Raw genomic sequence first — 17,537 nt, forward strand, 5'->3', positions numbered from 1 at the left:
TATGTAGTGACGATTATTTCTTAGCTTTAAAAATCTATTTAATGTAATTTATTTTTATTTTAAATTTTTATCAATTATTTGGGTTAGAAGTATTGCTTGATATTTAAATATTTAAAAATGTGAACTAAAATGATACAATGTAAAAATATGTTCCGGAGTGAGAAGCTAAAAGCTAACTACTTAGAATGAAATGCTATGACAACAAATTAAGGAAAGATAACTCAAACATTAGGTACTAAAGAGCTTTTGTGTTAGCAAATACAAGATGGGAGAGGGATGTCGGATTTCAATTCGCCATCACTATCATGATTTTCATGATAACATTTAGGTCATTGAATTATTTATAAAAAATTATTTGAGTCTTTATGTTATTATGTTTTTTTTTTAAATTCAACTAGTAAACTTTAAGTTATAATTTGACGATTGGTACAGTAAATCAGGATTCATCAAAAAGTAGAACATACTTTAGATTTAAGTTTATCTTGATTCAGTATTAGAGATCGAAGAAAAAAATTATTTAAATTTTGACTAATAAATTCATAATGAATGACTAAAATATAATTTCACTAATAATTTAATGACTTTCGTTGTAATTTACCTAAATTTTAATATTAAAAAATACTTATAAAAATATTTAACACTAGAATGATAAAAGTACAAAAAATTTAAATCGTTTTCGACCCTATTAAACCATTAGACAATATGTGAAGGTGATGGTAGATGATCCTTTGAATGCATTTTTGTGAGAGGATTGAATGACAAGGCACATGTGGCACTTATTGCGGCAACACTATGCCTCGTATATCACAGTTTTCTCATTAAAAATGGGCAGCTATGGTAGGTGAAGGCGTCAGAGGTAGCTGCGGAAGTTACGATTTCATCAGAGATATATCCAAAAGCGAATTGAGGATGTGACTTCTCCCCCTAAAAATTTTAAATTAATAGGTATAAAATTATATTTTAATCTTCTTTTTATAAAATTTTGACATAATCTTTTAAAGTTATATTTTATTATCATAAAAATTATAATTTAATTTCAACCATCTAAGCAAATCTTATAATTTCGTCCCTAAATATATATCATGATTTTAATCATTAATACTTACCTTATATAGTTACAATAAAAAATATATAACTAAAAGAATTAAGTTTAAATATGTAGACAATTAAATTCTTATTTTTTTAATGTATTCGGTTAGACACGTAAATTTTTAAAATGTATCAAAAAGATCTTTAAAATTTTTTAAATAAAGCAACTAAACTCTTATCTTTTTTTTTTGTACTCAATAGATACTTAACAATAGACAATTAAAATTTACTGTCCCTAATTTAAATATAAATCTTAAACTAAAAATAAAAAAATATAAACACCTAACAGGAAAAAAAATATAATAATTATAATTACTATTTTTGATAGAATGAGTCTACTCTTTCTGACCCTTGAATAAATAAAAAGATTAACACGTATTCCAACCCACTAAACAAGATTATTGATATCTACGGAGTCGGTTGGCAATTATAATTACTATTTAATATTTAATTTATTAGTATGGAGCTGTCAAATAAAAACGGAGGTCATAGTTTACAGAAATTAGGTTTAATTTGGCAACCTATGAGACTGCTCTGCAATTTGGCCATTCCTCGTCTCCCAGGCTTCCCATCTTTAGCAAAAGAACCTTAAATATATTAATTAATTGTCCAATTCTTTATATATACTGTCGCATTATACATCAAGAAAACTAAAAGGATGAGAAATGGAGAGTGAGCTCAATAACTTAATTAAGTTATGGGTCTTAACAACATTTTCATTGTCTTATTCTTATCATATTTCAGCAAAGATATCAAAGGGCTTCCCAAGGCTTGTTTCAATCTTCCCTGTCATCTTTCTATTGTCAATTCTCCCCTTTAACATTCATGGTTTCCATCTTGGAGCAGCCCATGTGTTTGTCTTTTCATGGATGGCCAATTTCAAGCTTCTTTTATTTGCCTTTGATCGAGGTCCCCTTTCACCCCCTCCTGCAAACCTTATTCTTTTCATCCTCGCAGCTTGTTCACCCTTCAAAATCAAAGAAAAATCAGTCAAGGTTCTGAAGTGTGAAACCCCATTTCAGGGAAATGAACCAAGAGTAGTTCCCAGTTTGATCCTAGAGGCTGTAAATAAAGCTTCGTTGCTGACATTACTTTTTTATTCTTATAACTTTAAGCAATACTTTCATAAACATGTCCTGTTGATCCTTTACTTCTTCCATACTTATCTTACAATTCAGTTTTTGTTGGCTGTGGCTGCAATCCCAGCTCAGATCTGTCTTCCTGGTGTGGAACTCGAACCACAGTTCAATGCACCAGTTCGAGCCACTTCATTGCAAGACTTTTGGGGACGTAGATGGAACCTTAGGGTCTCAGAGGCACTTCGTCTGACCATATACAGCCCTATAAAAAACCATTTCTTCCCGTGTAATTGGATCCAGATGGGCTTCATTGCCTGCTGTTTTCGCAACATTTGTCACTTCGGGTTTTATGCATGAACTGATATATTATCATATAATCCGCAAAAAGCCTACGTGGGAAATTACTTGGTTCTTCGTTTTACAAGGAGTTTTGGTTGATATAGAGATTTTTTTGAAGAAAAAATTGGTGGCCACCGAGAAGTTCCGGCTACACGAGGCGATTTCAGGACCCTTGGCCCTGGCAAATATAGCACTCACTGCTGGTTGGTTATCTTATACGCAACTCTTGAGAAATGGTGTGGATGAAAAGGTTATCAAAGAATTCAATGCGATTGTGGAGTTTTTTAAGAGATCAACGTAAGTTTTATAACTTCTTCATTGATGGTTTTATCGATGAAAAGAATGTATAACTTTGTTTGAAGATTAGTGGATGGATGAACCTCCAGATCAAATACTTTTCCGTCGTTGTCAATCAAGCCACATTCTAACAAGCTTTCATTTTCACTACTTAGGCTTTTTTTTTCTTTTTTTGTTATAATCAATGCTAAATAACCAATTTCAGAGTTATGATTCTATCCTGCAGTTTTATTTAAAAAAAAGTGTTATAATTACTACACAATAATAAAAAAGTGTTATTTAAAGGAATTCAGTAATGAAATGATCCAACTTTTGTTTTATGAAACCAAACATGTTACATATAAAATAGAAAATCATTATCCAACGTTCATAAAATAGAAAATTTTCAATTTAAATTTTTTTATAGTTTACAAAATTTTAAATTAATAATGATAATTTTACACTTTTGACCCTTTTAAAAATAATAAATACTTGATTTGATCTTTTAAAAATTATAAAAATATAACTTATTATATTTTTACTATAATAAAAATATATAATTTAATTTCAACGCACACAAATTTTTTTTGACTTCACTATGAGCAAACCATATGTGGATGAAAGAGCTTTGACGACCATTCTCAAACGTTGCACTCAGCTTTTCTCCCTTTCTTTGATTAGTTATGCTTTAGAGCATAGTTAAAGGATATCAATTGAAATTGAAAATAGAAATGCTAGTCACATAACTTCATGACTCATCTAAGAGGTTAGATAATTGTAATGCTACCAAATGTAGAGTGTGGTGACATCAGAAATCTTATAACCGGGGAAATAATTATCAGCTTCCATGCTTTTGTTCCATATTTAAAAAATAAGCCGCATTTCCAAAGGAAGAACAAAGTTTAAATTTTAAAAATGACATTTTTGAGAGGGACAGTTATGAACCCTAATCGTAAAACAAAATTATTTTAAAACTTTGTTATTTTAGTCACCTGAGTTAAATAAATTGTTAATATTGGTCACCTTGACACTTTTGGAAACTATCTATATAGTCACCTAAATTTACACGTGTTCCTATTTTGGTCACCAATTTCAAAAATTTGTTATTTTAGTCACTCCTGTTAAATAAGCTATCAATTTTAGTGATTCTACCATTAAATGCCTTTGATCACTAGATAGAATGTTGACGTGATAGCCTTTTGATTGGTATAATAAAAAATTTAACCCTTAACACTTAGCATATTTTGTCAATTTGGTCCTAATTCTAAAAAAATTCAACAAATTTAACCCTCAATGTAACGCCCTAAACCTGATCCGATTCTCCAGATTTGAATCTCAGGTGTTACATTTTCCATTACAGACTTTTTGCTGACTTATAAAATTTTAAAACTCAATTGAAATATCTTTTAACTGAATTTGCATCTGAGGCACAGTATATAATTATATTGACCATGATGGGCTTTACATGATGATAGTATGCTTTAGTTACCTAGTTCTAATATTTATTTTTAGGTGCTATTATCGGCTCAACCGTATTACTGACATGGTATGTATACAATCCTAAGCCTTATAAACGATTCTCTTAGTGGTTTACATTATATCCATCAGACTTGATCACCCCAACCCAAGCTCGCTCTATCTGCATAATAGCTCATCTCGCCAAACCCTTGGCGTAGCCCTGGCTTCTCGGCGTAATCCCATCTCAGCTTACCTATGACATAAAAGCATAGAAGTAAGTTCATGCAAACTTAGTGAGAAAACCTTCTTTTACCTAAGTCATATTCGAAAACTCCATTTTCTTTTCGAAAACTCCATTTTCTTTTCGAAAACTCCATTTTCTTCTATCTCCTTGTATCCTTTCTTTGATTTGTCTCTGACAAATACATCTCTAAGGTTCCATTCACCATACCATAGGTGTCACGCTACGCGCTAAGATCATAACATACCTCTCATGATTCCGTTAACCATTCCTACTTCAAAGGACCTTACAAATAGAATACTCTTGGCTCGCCACTTGCACTAACACTCTCAAGCTTCTCTGTTCTTACCTTGATACTATATGGGGTTCACCTTAACACTTCATATAGAAATTTTTTTTAGAATTAGCCATACTTATCGTTCCTTCAAAAAACTTCATACGTTGTTTTATTAGAGTTCGCCATGGATTCCTTTCTTTTCGTTTAGAGTCCGCCACAGAGGCATTTCTTTCAAACGGTTGCCACAATTATCATACTTTAGACCGCGCCACTAAGACTTTACTTTTTAGAGATAACCACAAAGGCTTCCATGTCCAGAGATTTGCCACAAAGGCATTTCCTTGCAGAGATTCGCCACATATGCTTACATTTCCTAAGTTTTGCCACAAAGGCGTTCCTTAACATTCAGTACTCACTATAAAGGCTTTCCTGTCTAGAGTTTTACCACAAGGCGTTCTTTAACATTCAGTACTCACTACGAAGACTCTCTTATCCAGAGTTTTGCCACAAAGACTGTCCTTATTTTGGTGATTTAGGCGATAGGGTTTTGCTTAGACTCATACTTAGTGATGTTTTCCCATCATCATCGTAGGACACATAAGGAACCACATTAAGTAAATAACCTTCCTTAAATTCTTCCATATGATGTCATAACCCACCACTTACGGTCTGTAACAGCCCGATTTTAGCTAAATCAGAACAGTGGTTTCGGAACCACAAATTCGAGGTTGTAAAATTATTTGTATATTATTTTATATGTTCACAGCATGTGAATTAATATGTGTGAAAGTTTCGTGAAATAATTTTATCGATTAGTTGTTTAATTTGATAAAATAATTTAATCGTGTAAAATGTAAAAGTAGCATGCTATAAGTTAAAGTGCTTATTTGCTTTGATTAATTAAATGTGATGTTCTTATGTTTTGATTTGACCATTGAATATTTGAGTGGACAAAGATGGACAACCATTATATGTTTTGTTACTTAATTATAAAGGTTAATTAGGTAATTTAGTAATAATAGTTAAATAAATAAAACAAAACATAAAAAAAAATCATCATGCATGTTCATCTTTTGGCTGAATATTGAGAAGAAAAAAGAAGCCATAGAAGCTCGCTTAGGTTCGGCCTTGCATAATTAAAAATGTAAGTGATTTTGATCTCGGTTTTTTATAATTTTTACGTTTATGAGATTGTTGCTTCGTAATCTAGCTAGCCCATGCCCTAATTTTTGGATTGGTTGATGAATTTTTGATTTACCATTGTTGATAGCTTGATGTTTTTGTTGTTTGATGATGAAAAATAAATATTTGTTGTTAGATTATCATAGTCTATTAAGTGATTTTTGATAAAAATGCTTATTAAGGACTAAATTGTCAAATTTGTAAATTGAGTGGATCAAATTGTGAAATAAATGAAGTTAATGGGCTGCTAGGGACCTAAGGAATATTCGGCCAAATAGGGATTAAATGAAATTTTGAGTATTTTGTGTTGTTTTGACATAGAGACTAAATTGTGAAAATGTGAAAAGTTAGGGGCTAAAATGTAAAATGCCCATTTATGTGTTTTTAGATGAAATTGAATAAATATGTCATTAAATAAGTTAAATTTGAATTGATTTAGATCAAGAAAAGAATAAATCAGATCTGGATCAAGGGAAGTCAAAAGTTGTTGAATAGTCGTTCCGATCCGTTCGTTTCTGAACGAGGTAAGTTCATAAGTAAATAAATGTTCTTAAATTCAAATGTATATATTATATGTTGTTGAATTGAATTATAAATATATATATGTTGCCGAATTTAATTGAGCATTGAATGACTTATTTCAAGCTTGAATTGATTTAATTACGAAGTCGTAAGCCCCAAACGAACCTTAGGAAATGTATCGAATACTAATGTCATGACATAAGGCTTTCGAGATGTGATTTCGTGTAAGACTATGTCTGGGACATTGGCATAGTATATTATTCGTGTAAGACCCTGTTTGGGACAGAGGCATCAATATGTGATAACATATAATACCATATATGGGATATGTCTTCGTATGTGATATATGTGTTTTCGAGTATCATTAATGATTTCAAATGGTTCAACGGGCAATATCAAAACGATACCAAATGTGAATTTGAGCTAAATGATTCAGGTACGTATGAAGTTTATATGTTCATTTAAAATAAGGTAAGTGAAGTTACTTAATGTTAGTAATATGAATTATATGAGAAAAGTGATTGTATATGTGTATGAGATTAGCTAAATTTGGCATATTTGAATTGAATTATATATGTTCTTGTGATGAACTATTTGCTTATGGCTTATTAAGCTTTCAAAGCTTACTTTGTGCATTCTTTTTCTGTTTTATAGATATATAAAGCTAGCTCGAGTTCGGGGATCGTCAAGGATTATCATCACACTATCTATCACTAATTTGGTATTTTGAAAGCTTGAACTTTGACATATGACATGTATAGGCTAGTTTTGATATGTTTGGTTTTGAAATTTCTGTATATATATATAGCCATGCGAAAATGGCTTGATCATGTTGTTAATTATTATGTATATTTGGTAATGTTATAAGCTCATTTGAGAAGTATATTTCATGGTATATATGTGTGGTGTATTTGGTTTATTATTCGACATTGAGTAATGATTTAGTTGATGGATGTGTTTTTGCTATAATGTATATGTTCCTACAAGCTAAGTTATGAATATATTGGTGATTGTATATTGGTTGGTTATTTGGGTACAGCGTTTAAATGGTAAATAATGACAATATATATTAGGTATATTTTGTTAGCTAAATGGATAGTTATAAAGTGACAAGTTGACATTTACATTCGGTTATGAAATGGCATTTTTAACTTAAGATTTAATGGTGGAATTGGTATAAATTATGTGGTTAATTTTGATAGCCGAATAGGTGAGAAATGAATTAGTTGTGTACTTGTAATTTTGACATGATTCTAGCATATAAATTTTGGTATGTTTTGATTCGGTAATTATGCTTAGAAATGGCTTATAGGATAGTTGAATATATGATGGTCAAACATATTATTTATCTTGTGAATTAGGTATGATAAGACTTGACATTTGTATTAAAAAATGGTCCATATTGATATGGTAAATGTGCATGAATTTGTAATGTATAAGAGTAAATTTAGCCATGTCGTAATGCTAGCTACTGCCTATTGTGCTAATGAATATTATACCGTGTGATATGGGGTGATTGGTTTAATAAGTGAGTGTACACAAATATGCAAAAATGGTACATTTAGTATTTAGTTAAAGGAATAAATTTGCACTAATGGATGTTTTAAGGTAAGCTTAATATATGAAATGAAATATACTTGTTTATAATTTAGGTTTTCGATTGCCATGTAATTGTTGAACATATGGTTCGAATGATGTAATTATAAAGCATGCGAATATGGCTTTGATGTATGATCGTTAGTTCTAAAAGTTAGAATAGACAAATGATATGGAAATGGTTAAATTTTGAAGCATAATTAGTATAAGGGAAATGATTGAGTTTTGGAGTATATTTTGTATATGATATTGGATTAATAAAGCATGATTGATTTTGGTTGGCTATATGATTCATATATGCAACATTGGTTTTTGTGAATTGTGGCTATTCAAGTTTGGAAGTGTTTATAAGAAGTTGATATAACTTTATGCTTGAATTGTATTAAATGACTGTTCGGAGCTGTGTTTTTTATCGATAATGCCTCGTTATCCTAATTCGACAACGGATAGAGGTTAGAGGTGTTACACGGTCTTACACGATATGGTCTTTAACGCCATGGCCATGGACTTGTCCTTTTAGATATTCGTGTTTTAGTCCCAATGGACCCCTTTGACGACTCTAGAGACAAACACAGACTTATCATGCATCGACTCACTCATGACAGACATCATTATGCTTACCAAACACACATGCACTTCCTATCAAACTTGTTCTTATTTTCAGACAAAAGCCCCTCATAGTCATTCAAATTCCTAAGTTTCATTTTTCTTATCAGATTTGTCACATTACACTTTACTAGTTTCAGTCTCATGCTTTGGTCACTTAGCATAGAAGTTTCCAAAAGGCATACATGCATGTGAAAGTCAGTTTAAAGACTCACCTGACTTTTACCCCTTTTTTAGCTCCAAACTCCAGATCCAAACTTCAATCGAACAATAAAAAACAATTACTATTCCAAAACATGGAAATCATCAAGATCACTCACTCATATATCCCCCTTTTTCATCATTTCTAATGCTAAAATCCCCCAAATAAAGCTTTAGGTCCTTAGCCTTATCCAGTAGAAACAGACTTACTCTTACGACATAGTATGAAAGATTATAAACCTTACGTTGACATGAAGCATCCATAGGTGGAAATCTATATCGACCCTCAACTTTCGTGAAGGAATGAAGTACTTCAGATTGGTTTAGATCTAGACCAGGGAAATAATTCCTAAAGAAGGTGGAAGAAAAACTCTCATTTTTAATTTTTGACTATCTAGATATACAAACTTTGTCCTTATGAAAACTTGACACACGTCATAATCTTGCTCTATCTGTCATATGGGTGGTTTACAATTTTAGGGAAACATGTTCAACAATCCTTAGTTACATGTATAAATAAATATTTTCGGGTCAAATCCATCATTCGCTCTTATACATCTCATTAAATATAACCAACACCTTAACTAGCCAAACTTGCCATACAACACCTTTCGACGATATCCTTATTACTCGAAATTCCTTAACATTTTACAAAGTTCCACCTAGATATGTCTTACTTTCTGAGGCATTTTCACTCAATATCCTAATGTTAACAGTTCGAGCAATCTATTCGCCAAAGTATCATTTGGGCAGTTAGAACCACACCCCTGCTTCCTTATGACTTATTCGCCTAACTAAGACTTCTTAATTAAATTTAACACCTTACTTACCGGAAACCTATTCTGAAATACTTACTCCTACAACAACACTCGAGCACTAGGGCTTTATCGGTCAGGATTTCACAGTCAATATTTGCACATTTTGTCAACTTAGTCCAAATTCTAAAAATAAAAAAAATTATAATTTTTAAAAACTAAATAGAAAACTGAAGAAAGTGAGATGAAAGACAATAACTTTTTATACCTTAACTACATAGAAAATGTTAAAATTACGTTCCTTTTCTTTATTTTATTAATTTTAGCTATCCAAATAAAAAATAAATATTTCCTTGCTTTTCTTTTTTACATTTCTTTCCCTTACCTTCCTTTATTTTAATTATCCAAGTATAGGATTACAGTTAATTTAGTAATATAATAGAAAATAAAAGAGATGCTGATCAGTTTAAAAAAAATCAAACTCGTGCTTTTATATATATATTATAGATTATAGATACATGTAGTAATTTGATGACTTTCAGATGTAGTATCATTAACTACTTACCAAACAAAATGATGAAATTAATTTCCCATGTTGTGAAGTGATCCCTACTTACCAAACAAAATGATGAAATTAATTTCTTGTGTTGTGAAGTGATCCCTATGCTAAACACCACGTTATCGTCAAATATTATATTTCATCAAAAATCTCAAAGGGCTTCTCAAGACTTATCTCAATCTTCCCTGTCATTATTCTATTTTCATTTCTCCTTTTTAACATTCACACCTTCCATTTTGGAGTTTCCCATATGTTTTTCCTTTCATGGATGGCCAATTTTAAGCTTCTTTTATTTGCCTTCGATAAAGCTCCCCTTTCATCATTTCCTTCAAAACCTCATCTTTTCATCCTCACAGCTTGTTTACCAATCAAAACCAAACAATACTTTGTAAATACTAAAAATGATGGAATCCCATTCTAGGAAAGTGAACCAAAAGTTCCTACTATAATCCGAGAGGCTAGAATAAAGCTACATTGCTGGTTTTACTGTTTTGTTCCTACAACTTTAAGCATTATTTTTATAGGCATATTTTGTTGATCATTCACTTTTTCTACACTTATTTTACAATTCAATTTTTGTTAGTTGTGGCTACAATACTAGTTGAGATCTTGCTTGCTAGTATGGAACTGGAGCCACAGTTCAAAGCACCAGTTCGAGCCACTTCATTACAAGACTTTTGAGGACATAGATTGAACCTTAGAGTCTCAAATATACTTCATTCGGCCATATGCAGTCTTGTAAAATCCATTTCTACACTAGTAATTAGATCCAGATGGGCTTCATTGCCTACTACTTTTGCAACATTTGTCACTTCAAGTTTGATGTATGAAATGATATATTACAATATAATCCACAAAAGCCCTACGTGGAAAGTTACTTGGTTTTTCATTTTACAATGAGTTTTGGTCTATATAGAGATTGTTTTGAAGAAAATATTGGTAGCCACCAAGAAGTTCCAGCTTCACAAATCAATTTCAAGACATTTGGCTTTGGCAAATATAGCATTCACCGTTAGCTGCTTATCTTATTGCTTGTAACACCCCAAACTCGGCCTAGACGTTATGGCTGAATCTAGATAAGTTACATCATCTCATATGAAAAACTAATTTAAAAATTATAGCCTAGACATCGTATGATCTAAAATCTTAATTTAGCTTAGATTATATAGGTTTTAAGAAAATCACAAGTTTGACGACATCTATTTCACAACACAATCTTTTAAATATTTACTTATAAAACAGTGAAAACTTTCATAAATTTGCTCTCTAACTTTAATACTCGCATGATTTGAAATTATTAATTTTTAGCAAATCTCTTACATGTTATTTTGAAAATATTAATTTATTTCACAGAAAAACTCCTACAAATTTTAGTCAAATCTTATGTTCGAAACACTTCTTGTACAGTGAAATCACTTAATAACTTATTTAGTTTCGAAACGAAAATTTTAGAGTTTTAATTTTTGAAATCGGATTCTATGGTAAATCGTATTATTTTGCAGTTTCATATTAAAATAAAAAAAAACCCAACGATCAAAGCAAAAACCTAAAAACAAACCAAATCTGAAAACTTAGTTCAAAAACCTAAAAGCCCAGAAAGCTTAAAGTGAGAAATCAATCTGAGCTCCTACACACCATTTGTCCTAAGTTTGAATATCACCTGAAATGTATTAAGCAAACGGGTGAGCTAGAATCTTAGTGTGTAACACATCCCAAGCAACAAGTTATATATACATGAATAAACAGATACGTTTTCAAATAAACATATTCTCATATATAGTATCAAATGCATTTCATAATCGGATACAGATGCATACTCAGATTGGGAAACAAATGCAATCACAGATCCTACCCCCATTCGCTACACACAAACTCCGTCCAACCAATCACACCAATTAGGACTACAAAAGTTCTTCCATCTAATCACACCGGGTTGTGGTGGTATGCCACTCATAAAAGTGCAGCTGAGTTGCCAAAAAATATTGTAGTTTAATTGCCAAAATTGCAATAAATAAATAGATGTCGAATGTGTGAATGTCATACATGCTATTCACAAGAAAATTTAGATCACATTAGCATTAAACACAGTATGCTATAATGTATAACATACCTCTCGTGCGATCGTAAGTTACATTAAACAAAAACAGTGCATCAAATATAAGAATTTATAGTCATATTTATACTATAGAACCCTACAGAAGGGCTAAATTCAATTCGCATGACAGATAAGGCCATAGTGTGAAATTTCAGAAAATGAGTTTACATACTCGTATGGCCCACACAGCCTAATTGACCCAGACCGTGTTCATAGGGTCTGACACACGGCCTATTACATTACTGTATGGTGTCGATAGTCAAATTTTTTACTTTGAGTCGTTTGTTATTTTTCAAATTTTTTGTTACACACCTAATCGTTTTTCGATAATAACACAACAGTTGCGATTCCAACACCTAAAAATAACATTCAGAATGAACTAATTAACAATCGGTACGTGAAATTCAAACACTATTTTGACCATAAGTGAAAAATACAATCGGTCTGTACACAACCCAAAACAACCTTTACAAGGCACTCGATCACTTACCACAAATAAAAGTAGCAATTCTTAAAGCTCACTATTTGTCAAAGGAGTAAATGTCACACATCTGTCACCTACAAAATATCTTACAAACGATTACAACTGAATCTAAAAACTTAAATAAACCACTCATCCTTCACGTGAAAGAACGATTCATAACAAATAATAAGGAAAAAAATAGTATACGAAGCCCACCACAAAAATGGCACAACAGTAATGATGGCACAACGTAGAAACTAAACGTCTATAACCATAGCAAAGTAGAAATAAATGATAAATCAAAGTAATAAAAAGAAAAACAATACACCTAAGTTTTCCAATGAGGAAAGAAAAAATGGTAATGTGCACAAAAGAGAAAGAAAACAAAAGAAATGATGTCAAAAAAGAAAATTTCAATAATAGGTAAACTGGAAACAAAAATTAGGGAAAAGAGAGAAGTGGGGAATGGGGGACGTGAGTGGGAGATTTTTGGAGAGAAATTTTGGAATAATTTCAAAAAACTAACCATATCCCACTAAATCCCTTAACTACCCACTTATTGAGTTTTCCCCAGAATTTGAATTTATCCCAAATTCTGCCACATGGGCTGTACAATGTAAGATAAACAAAGATATTTCCCACTTTGCACACACATGATTTGAATACACGACCCTAAGGTAAGCTAAAGCCTTACCACTGAACCAGCAGGCTCATTCTATCATTAATTGAACAAAAATAATTTATAAACCAAATGTTCACTGATAAAGGTTGGGGCAAAAATTAATAAAGATTCAAGGGAAGAGATTTTAACAAGGACCTCAACAACACAATCAAGAACATTTAACCACTAAACCAAATCAAATTCTTTAACATAATTTCACAACGTTTAATTCAAAAACAGGACATGACCACTCTTGGTTTCACTACTCCATTCTTTCTAGTCTGATTTTCGGGATGTGACATCACAACTCTTGAGAAATGGTATTGATGATAAGGTTATCAGAGAATACAATGCTTTTGTCGAGTTTTTCAAGGGATCAACATAAGTTTTATAATTTTTTCATATCATATATATTTATATATGCGGGTGAAAATTATGTATTTAGAATATATATGTGTGCATTTAAATATAACATATCATAAATAATTAAAACGTAAGGTTTAAAATTAATAATAACACATGCACCATGTACAAATATTAAAATGAAAATTTTTAGACTAAATTGTGAGTAAAACGAAAATTAAACACATAAGAACAATATATTCAGAATATTGAATGCACTACAATTGTTTATCATAACGTTATCATCAATCTTGAGTTGATATCGAATTAACTTGTAAAATCAACTCAGTTGAAAACTTACATAATAATATAGTATAAAATTGACGGAGGTAATGAAGTATGCATAACAAAAGTAAAAAGTAAAGAATTAGTTAAAACAAAGGTTTGGTTTAGTGGTATAGTTAATGTTCTATTTACTCAAATAGTCAAACAGTATGTGTTTACATCCAACCATATGCAAATTTTTTATTGGTTTTTAAATAAAAAGATTCAAATACATTTAAATAATATTATTTTAATAACAGAAAGACATGTTCGTAATTTATCTAATCGAGTTGGTGACACTAACTCAGTTAGATAATAGTAAGTATAAAAAAAACACTTTGGTTTAGTGGTATAGTCAATGTTTTTGTATAAAAAAATAATAGTAAGTACATAAATACAATTGATGGTGGTAATAAAGTAGAGGTGTGCATGGGTCTAAAAATAGGTCTAAAATATGGTCTAAAATTTTGCCCAAGCCCGACCCGGCCCATATTAATTTTTATATAATTTTAAAATATAAATAATACATCAAAATAAATATCTTCCAACAAATTAAAAATAAAATTTAAAAAATATGTATACTTAAATAACACTAAGATAAATGCAACTTAACAAGCAAATGCATCTAAAATAATAATAAAATTAACAAATGTCTTTAAAATAATAAAAAAATTAACAACAAAATAAGTTTTATACAATATCCAAACAATAACAACAAAATAGTAGCAATATAATAGTAAAATGGTCGCAAAATAAGGAGAGAACAACAAAAAAATAATATTAACCAAAAATGCCTTACCCGAGGCCCGACCCGTTTTTTAAACGGGCCTTATTTTTTTATCTAAGCCCATTTTTTGGGCCATTATTTTTGCCCAAATCTCCCCACATTTCGAGCAGGCCTTAGGGCCAGGCCGAGTGGCCCGACCCATGAGTAGGTTTATAATAAAGTATGTATAAAAAAATTAAAATAAAGTTTTTGTTGAGTGATAAATTTAAGATTTTACTAATGCAATTGGGGTGGGTTCAAATCATTCTATATGCATAATATAATTTATTTTCAAATAAAAAGACTAAAAAACTCTTAAATAATAAAATTTATTTTAATTGTGAAAGAATATTTTTATAATTTTTTAACCGAGTTGTCGTGACATTAATTTAATAAAAACTTAAATAATAATATACATAATGTTATTTGCCTAATAGTTTATTGTCATAAATTTTCATCTACGTAAATAATATTTCCATGTATCACAGTATCAATTTTCCCATAGCTTTTAACACTATTTAGTTTATGCATTAACTCACTTGACGTTTAAGAAAAAGAAATTGAAAAGCTAATGGATAAAAAAGTATCCCACTGAAAATATTGTCTCCCTTCACGTTTTTCTCTTAGGTTTGCGTTTCTTTCCCCAACTAAGGTGGACCTTGTCGATCGATTGTGAAGATAGTGTTGTTTTTGAGAATTACTTTTAATAACTATTATAGAAGAATATTTTTGAGAAGTATTTTAATTTTTTTAAGATTTAAATATTTAGTATTATTGTTAAAAAATATTTATAAAAATAAAATGTTCAATTTAAATATAGTATTATAAAGTAATAAATATATATTTAAATAATATTCAAATTAGTTAATATTATGATATTTTAATATGAATATAAAAAATAGTTTATTATAATTTGTTCTTAATATTTTAATATATGAAATATGAATTTTAAATATTTTTAAACAATTAATATTAATTACTTATAAAATTTAATTAAAATATATAAATTATATTTTAAATATTTAAATATAATCATTAAATATTTTTAATTAAATATTAACACATTTGTATTATTTTAAAAATAATATTGCGAAATAATGGGTTTCTTACTTATTGTAGCGAAAAAAAAAAAGAAAAGGAAAGGGATGAGAATAAAAAAAGTATTTAAACTCTCAAATGTACTTTGGGGAGAATAAATTTCTCCGTTTGGCTAAAAGTGCTTTTGGAAAAATAAAAAATTTTAACCAAAAGTCGTTATTTAGCATAATTTTTTTTAAAGTGTTTTTCAAACCAAAAATGTTTATCTATAGTATTGCTAAACACAACCTTAGTAGATTAACTTTTAACTTTTCTAAAGTTATTTAATTTTTTTAATTTTTTAAGGTATCTACTGGAGCTAACCTAGTAACTAATTATTCACATCTTGTAAGCCCATTAAAAGAGTAGATATTATCATGAGTTTTAAAACTATTCTATACCTAGGACGAATATCGAACCCTCAACTTTATTTATTACTTAAAAAATAAAAATGAAAAAAAGTCAAAATAATTTAATCAAATAGTAAAAGTTATATACAAAACTTAGATTTCACATTTATTTGTTATTGTTAGAATCATCATGTGAAATAAATAGTCCACATAGTACAATATAATTAAATTGGACATTAATTTATGTATAGCTACTACATTACGCATGAAGTGAAAGCTCAAAAGCCAGCTGTGGGTTTTTTTTTCTGAACGAAAAACCAATTGTGCTGTTAAACTTTCTTTAATCCTACGTTATAAATAGTGAATCTGTCTTTGGTGTCAAAGAATTTATTGAATCGAGAATTAATAATTTGATTAATTTAATTATTTATCCGATTATTGGAATATTATATGTGGCACTTTAAAATTATATCATGTCATCACATGAAAATTTATATAAACTTTTAAAATTTTCTAGTAATAATGTGACACAATCTCATAGTATCCCGCGCAATTAAACTTTTATATTTTTTAAGTTTAATGATCAAAATGAATCTAGATAACATGTTTAAGTATCAAAATGGATTAAAAACAAATACAGATACCAAAGTGGATCTAACTGTCAAATTTAGGGACAAAAAATTGTATTATTATTGAATTACAAATGTGAGTTATGACAATTATATATAAATTTAAGTCTCATACTTATATGAACTATAACATTACAACTCAATATAACATATCTTTTAAGTAAGATACATATCAAATCATGGTTACAATAATATCTTATAAAGGATTTCTTGTTTTAAATAATTTCAAATAAATTATGTGTGCACAATCATAATAAATAAGAAATACATCAATTTTGTATTAGAAACACGATAATTGAGCTCAAAGTTCCACATCATCATAAAATATCATCCATCAATACAATCAAGATCCATTCTATGTTACCGCACCACTGTGTACAAATGCCAAGCAGAGAATTAGCACAAAATATTAAAAATTGAAACAACTTGATTACAAGTGTGACAGGTTAGTTGTAATATTTGGAAGTGTTACAATGGAGCACTTAGAGCATTCCAATTATTGAACCCAAGAGAGATTGGATGATAAGGTGACCAACAATATAGCGCATGTAATTAAGAAGTTTAGCTAATTAATCACTACGTATTACATTATGACAAATCATCATCAAGGGTTAATTACACTAAGCTACACCTAGGATAATTAAATTGAA

At 29.8% G+C, this 17,537-nt stretch overlaps 1 protein-coding gene across 1 annotated transcript; it reads left to right on the top strand.

The window, feature by feature from the left end:
• The first annotated feature begins 1,754 nt into the window (after positions 1–1,754).
• On the top strand, positions 1,755–11,080 carry LOC107895221 (probable long-chain-alcohol O-fatty-acyltransferase 2). The gene is made up of 6 exons (XM_041084794.1): positions 1,755–2,153; positions 2,268–2,362; positions 2,469–2,804; positions 10,277–10,539; positions 10,764–10,818; positions 10,915–11,080. Exons 1-6 carry the CDS (start codon positions 1,755–1,757, stop codon positions 11,078–11,080), a joined length of 1,314 nt encoding a protein of 437 aa, XP_040940728.1.
• Positions 11,081–17,537: the final 6,457 nt, after the last annotated feature.

This window comes from Gossypium hirsutum, chromosome A13, assembly GCF_007990345.1.
Source record: "Gossypium hirsutum isolate 1008001.06 chromosome A13, Gossypium_hirsutum_v2.1, whole genome shotgun sequence".
NCBI lineage: Eukaryota > Viridiplantae > Streptophyta > Magnoliopsida > Malvales > Malvaceae > Gossypium > Gossypium hirsutum.

Bases quoted from the DNA above. Each gene is read 5' to 3' on its own strand.
- LOC107895221 (XM_041084794.1), top strand. From the start codon at position 1,755: ATGGAGAGTGAGCTCAATAACTTAATTAAGTTATGGGTCTTAACAACA. The intron at 2,154-2,267 runs GTAAATAAAGCT...CTTACAATTCAG, and splicing joins CCAGTTTGATCCTAGAGGCT to TTTTTGTTGGCTGTGGCTGC. The intron at 10,819-10,914 runs GTTCAAAGCACC...GGCCATATGCAG, and splicing joins AGTATGGAACTGGAGCCACA to TCTTGTAAAATCCATTTCTA.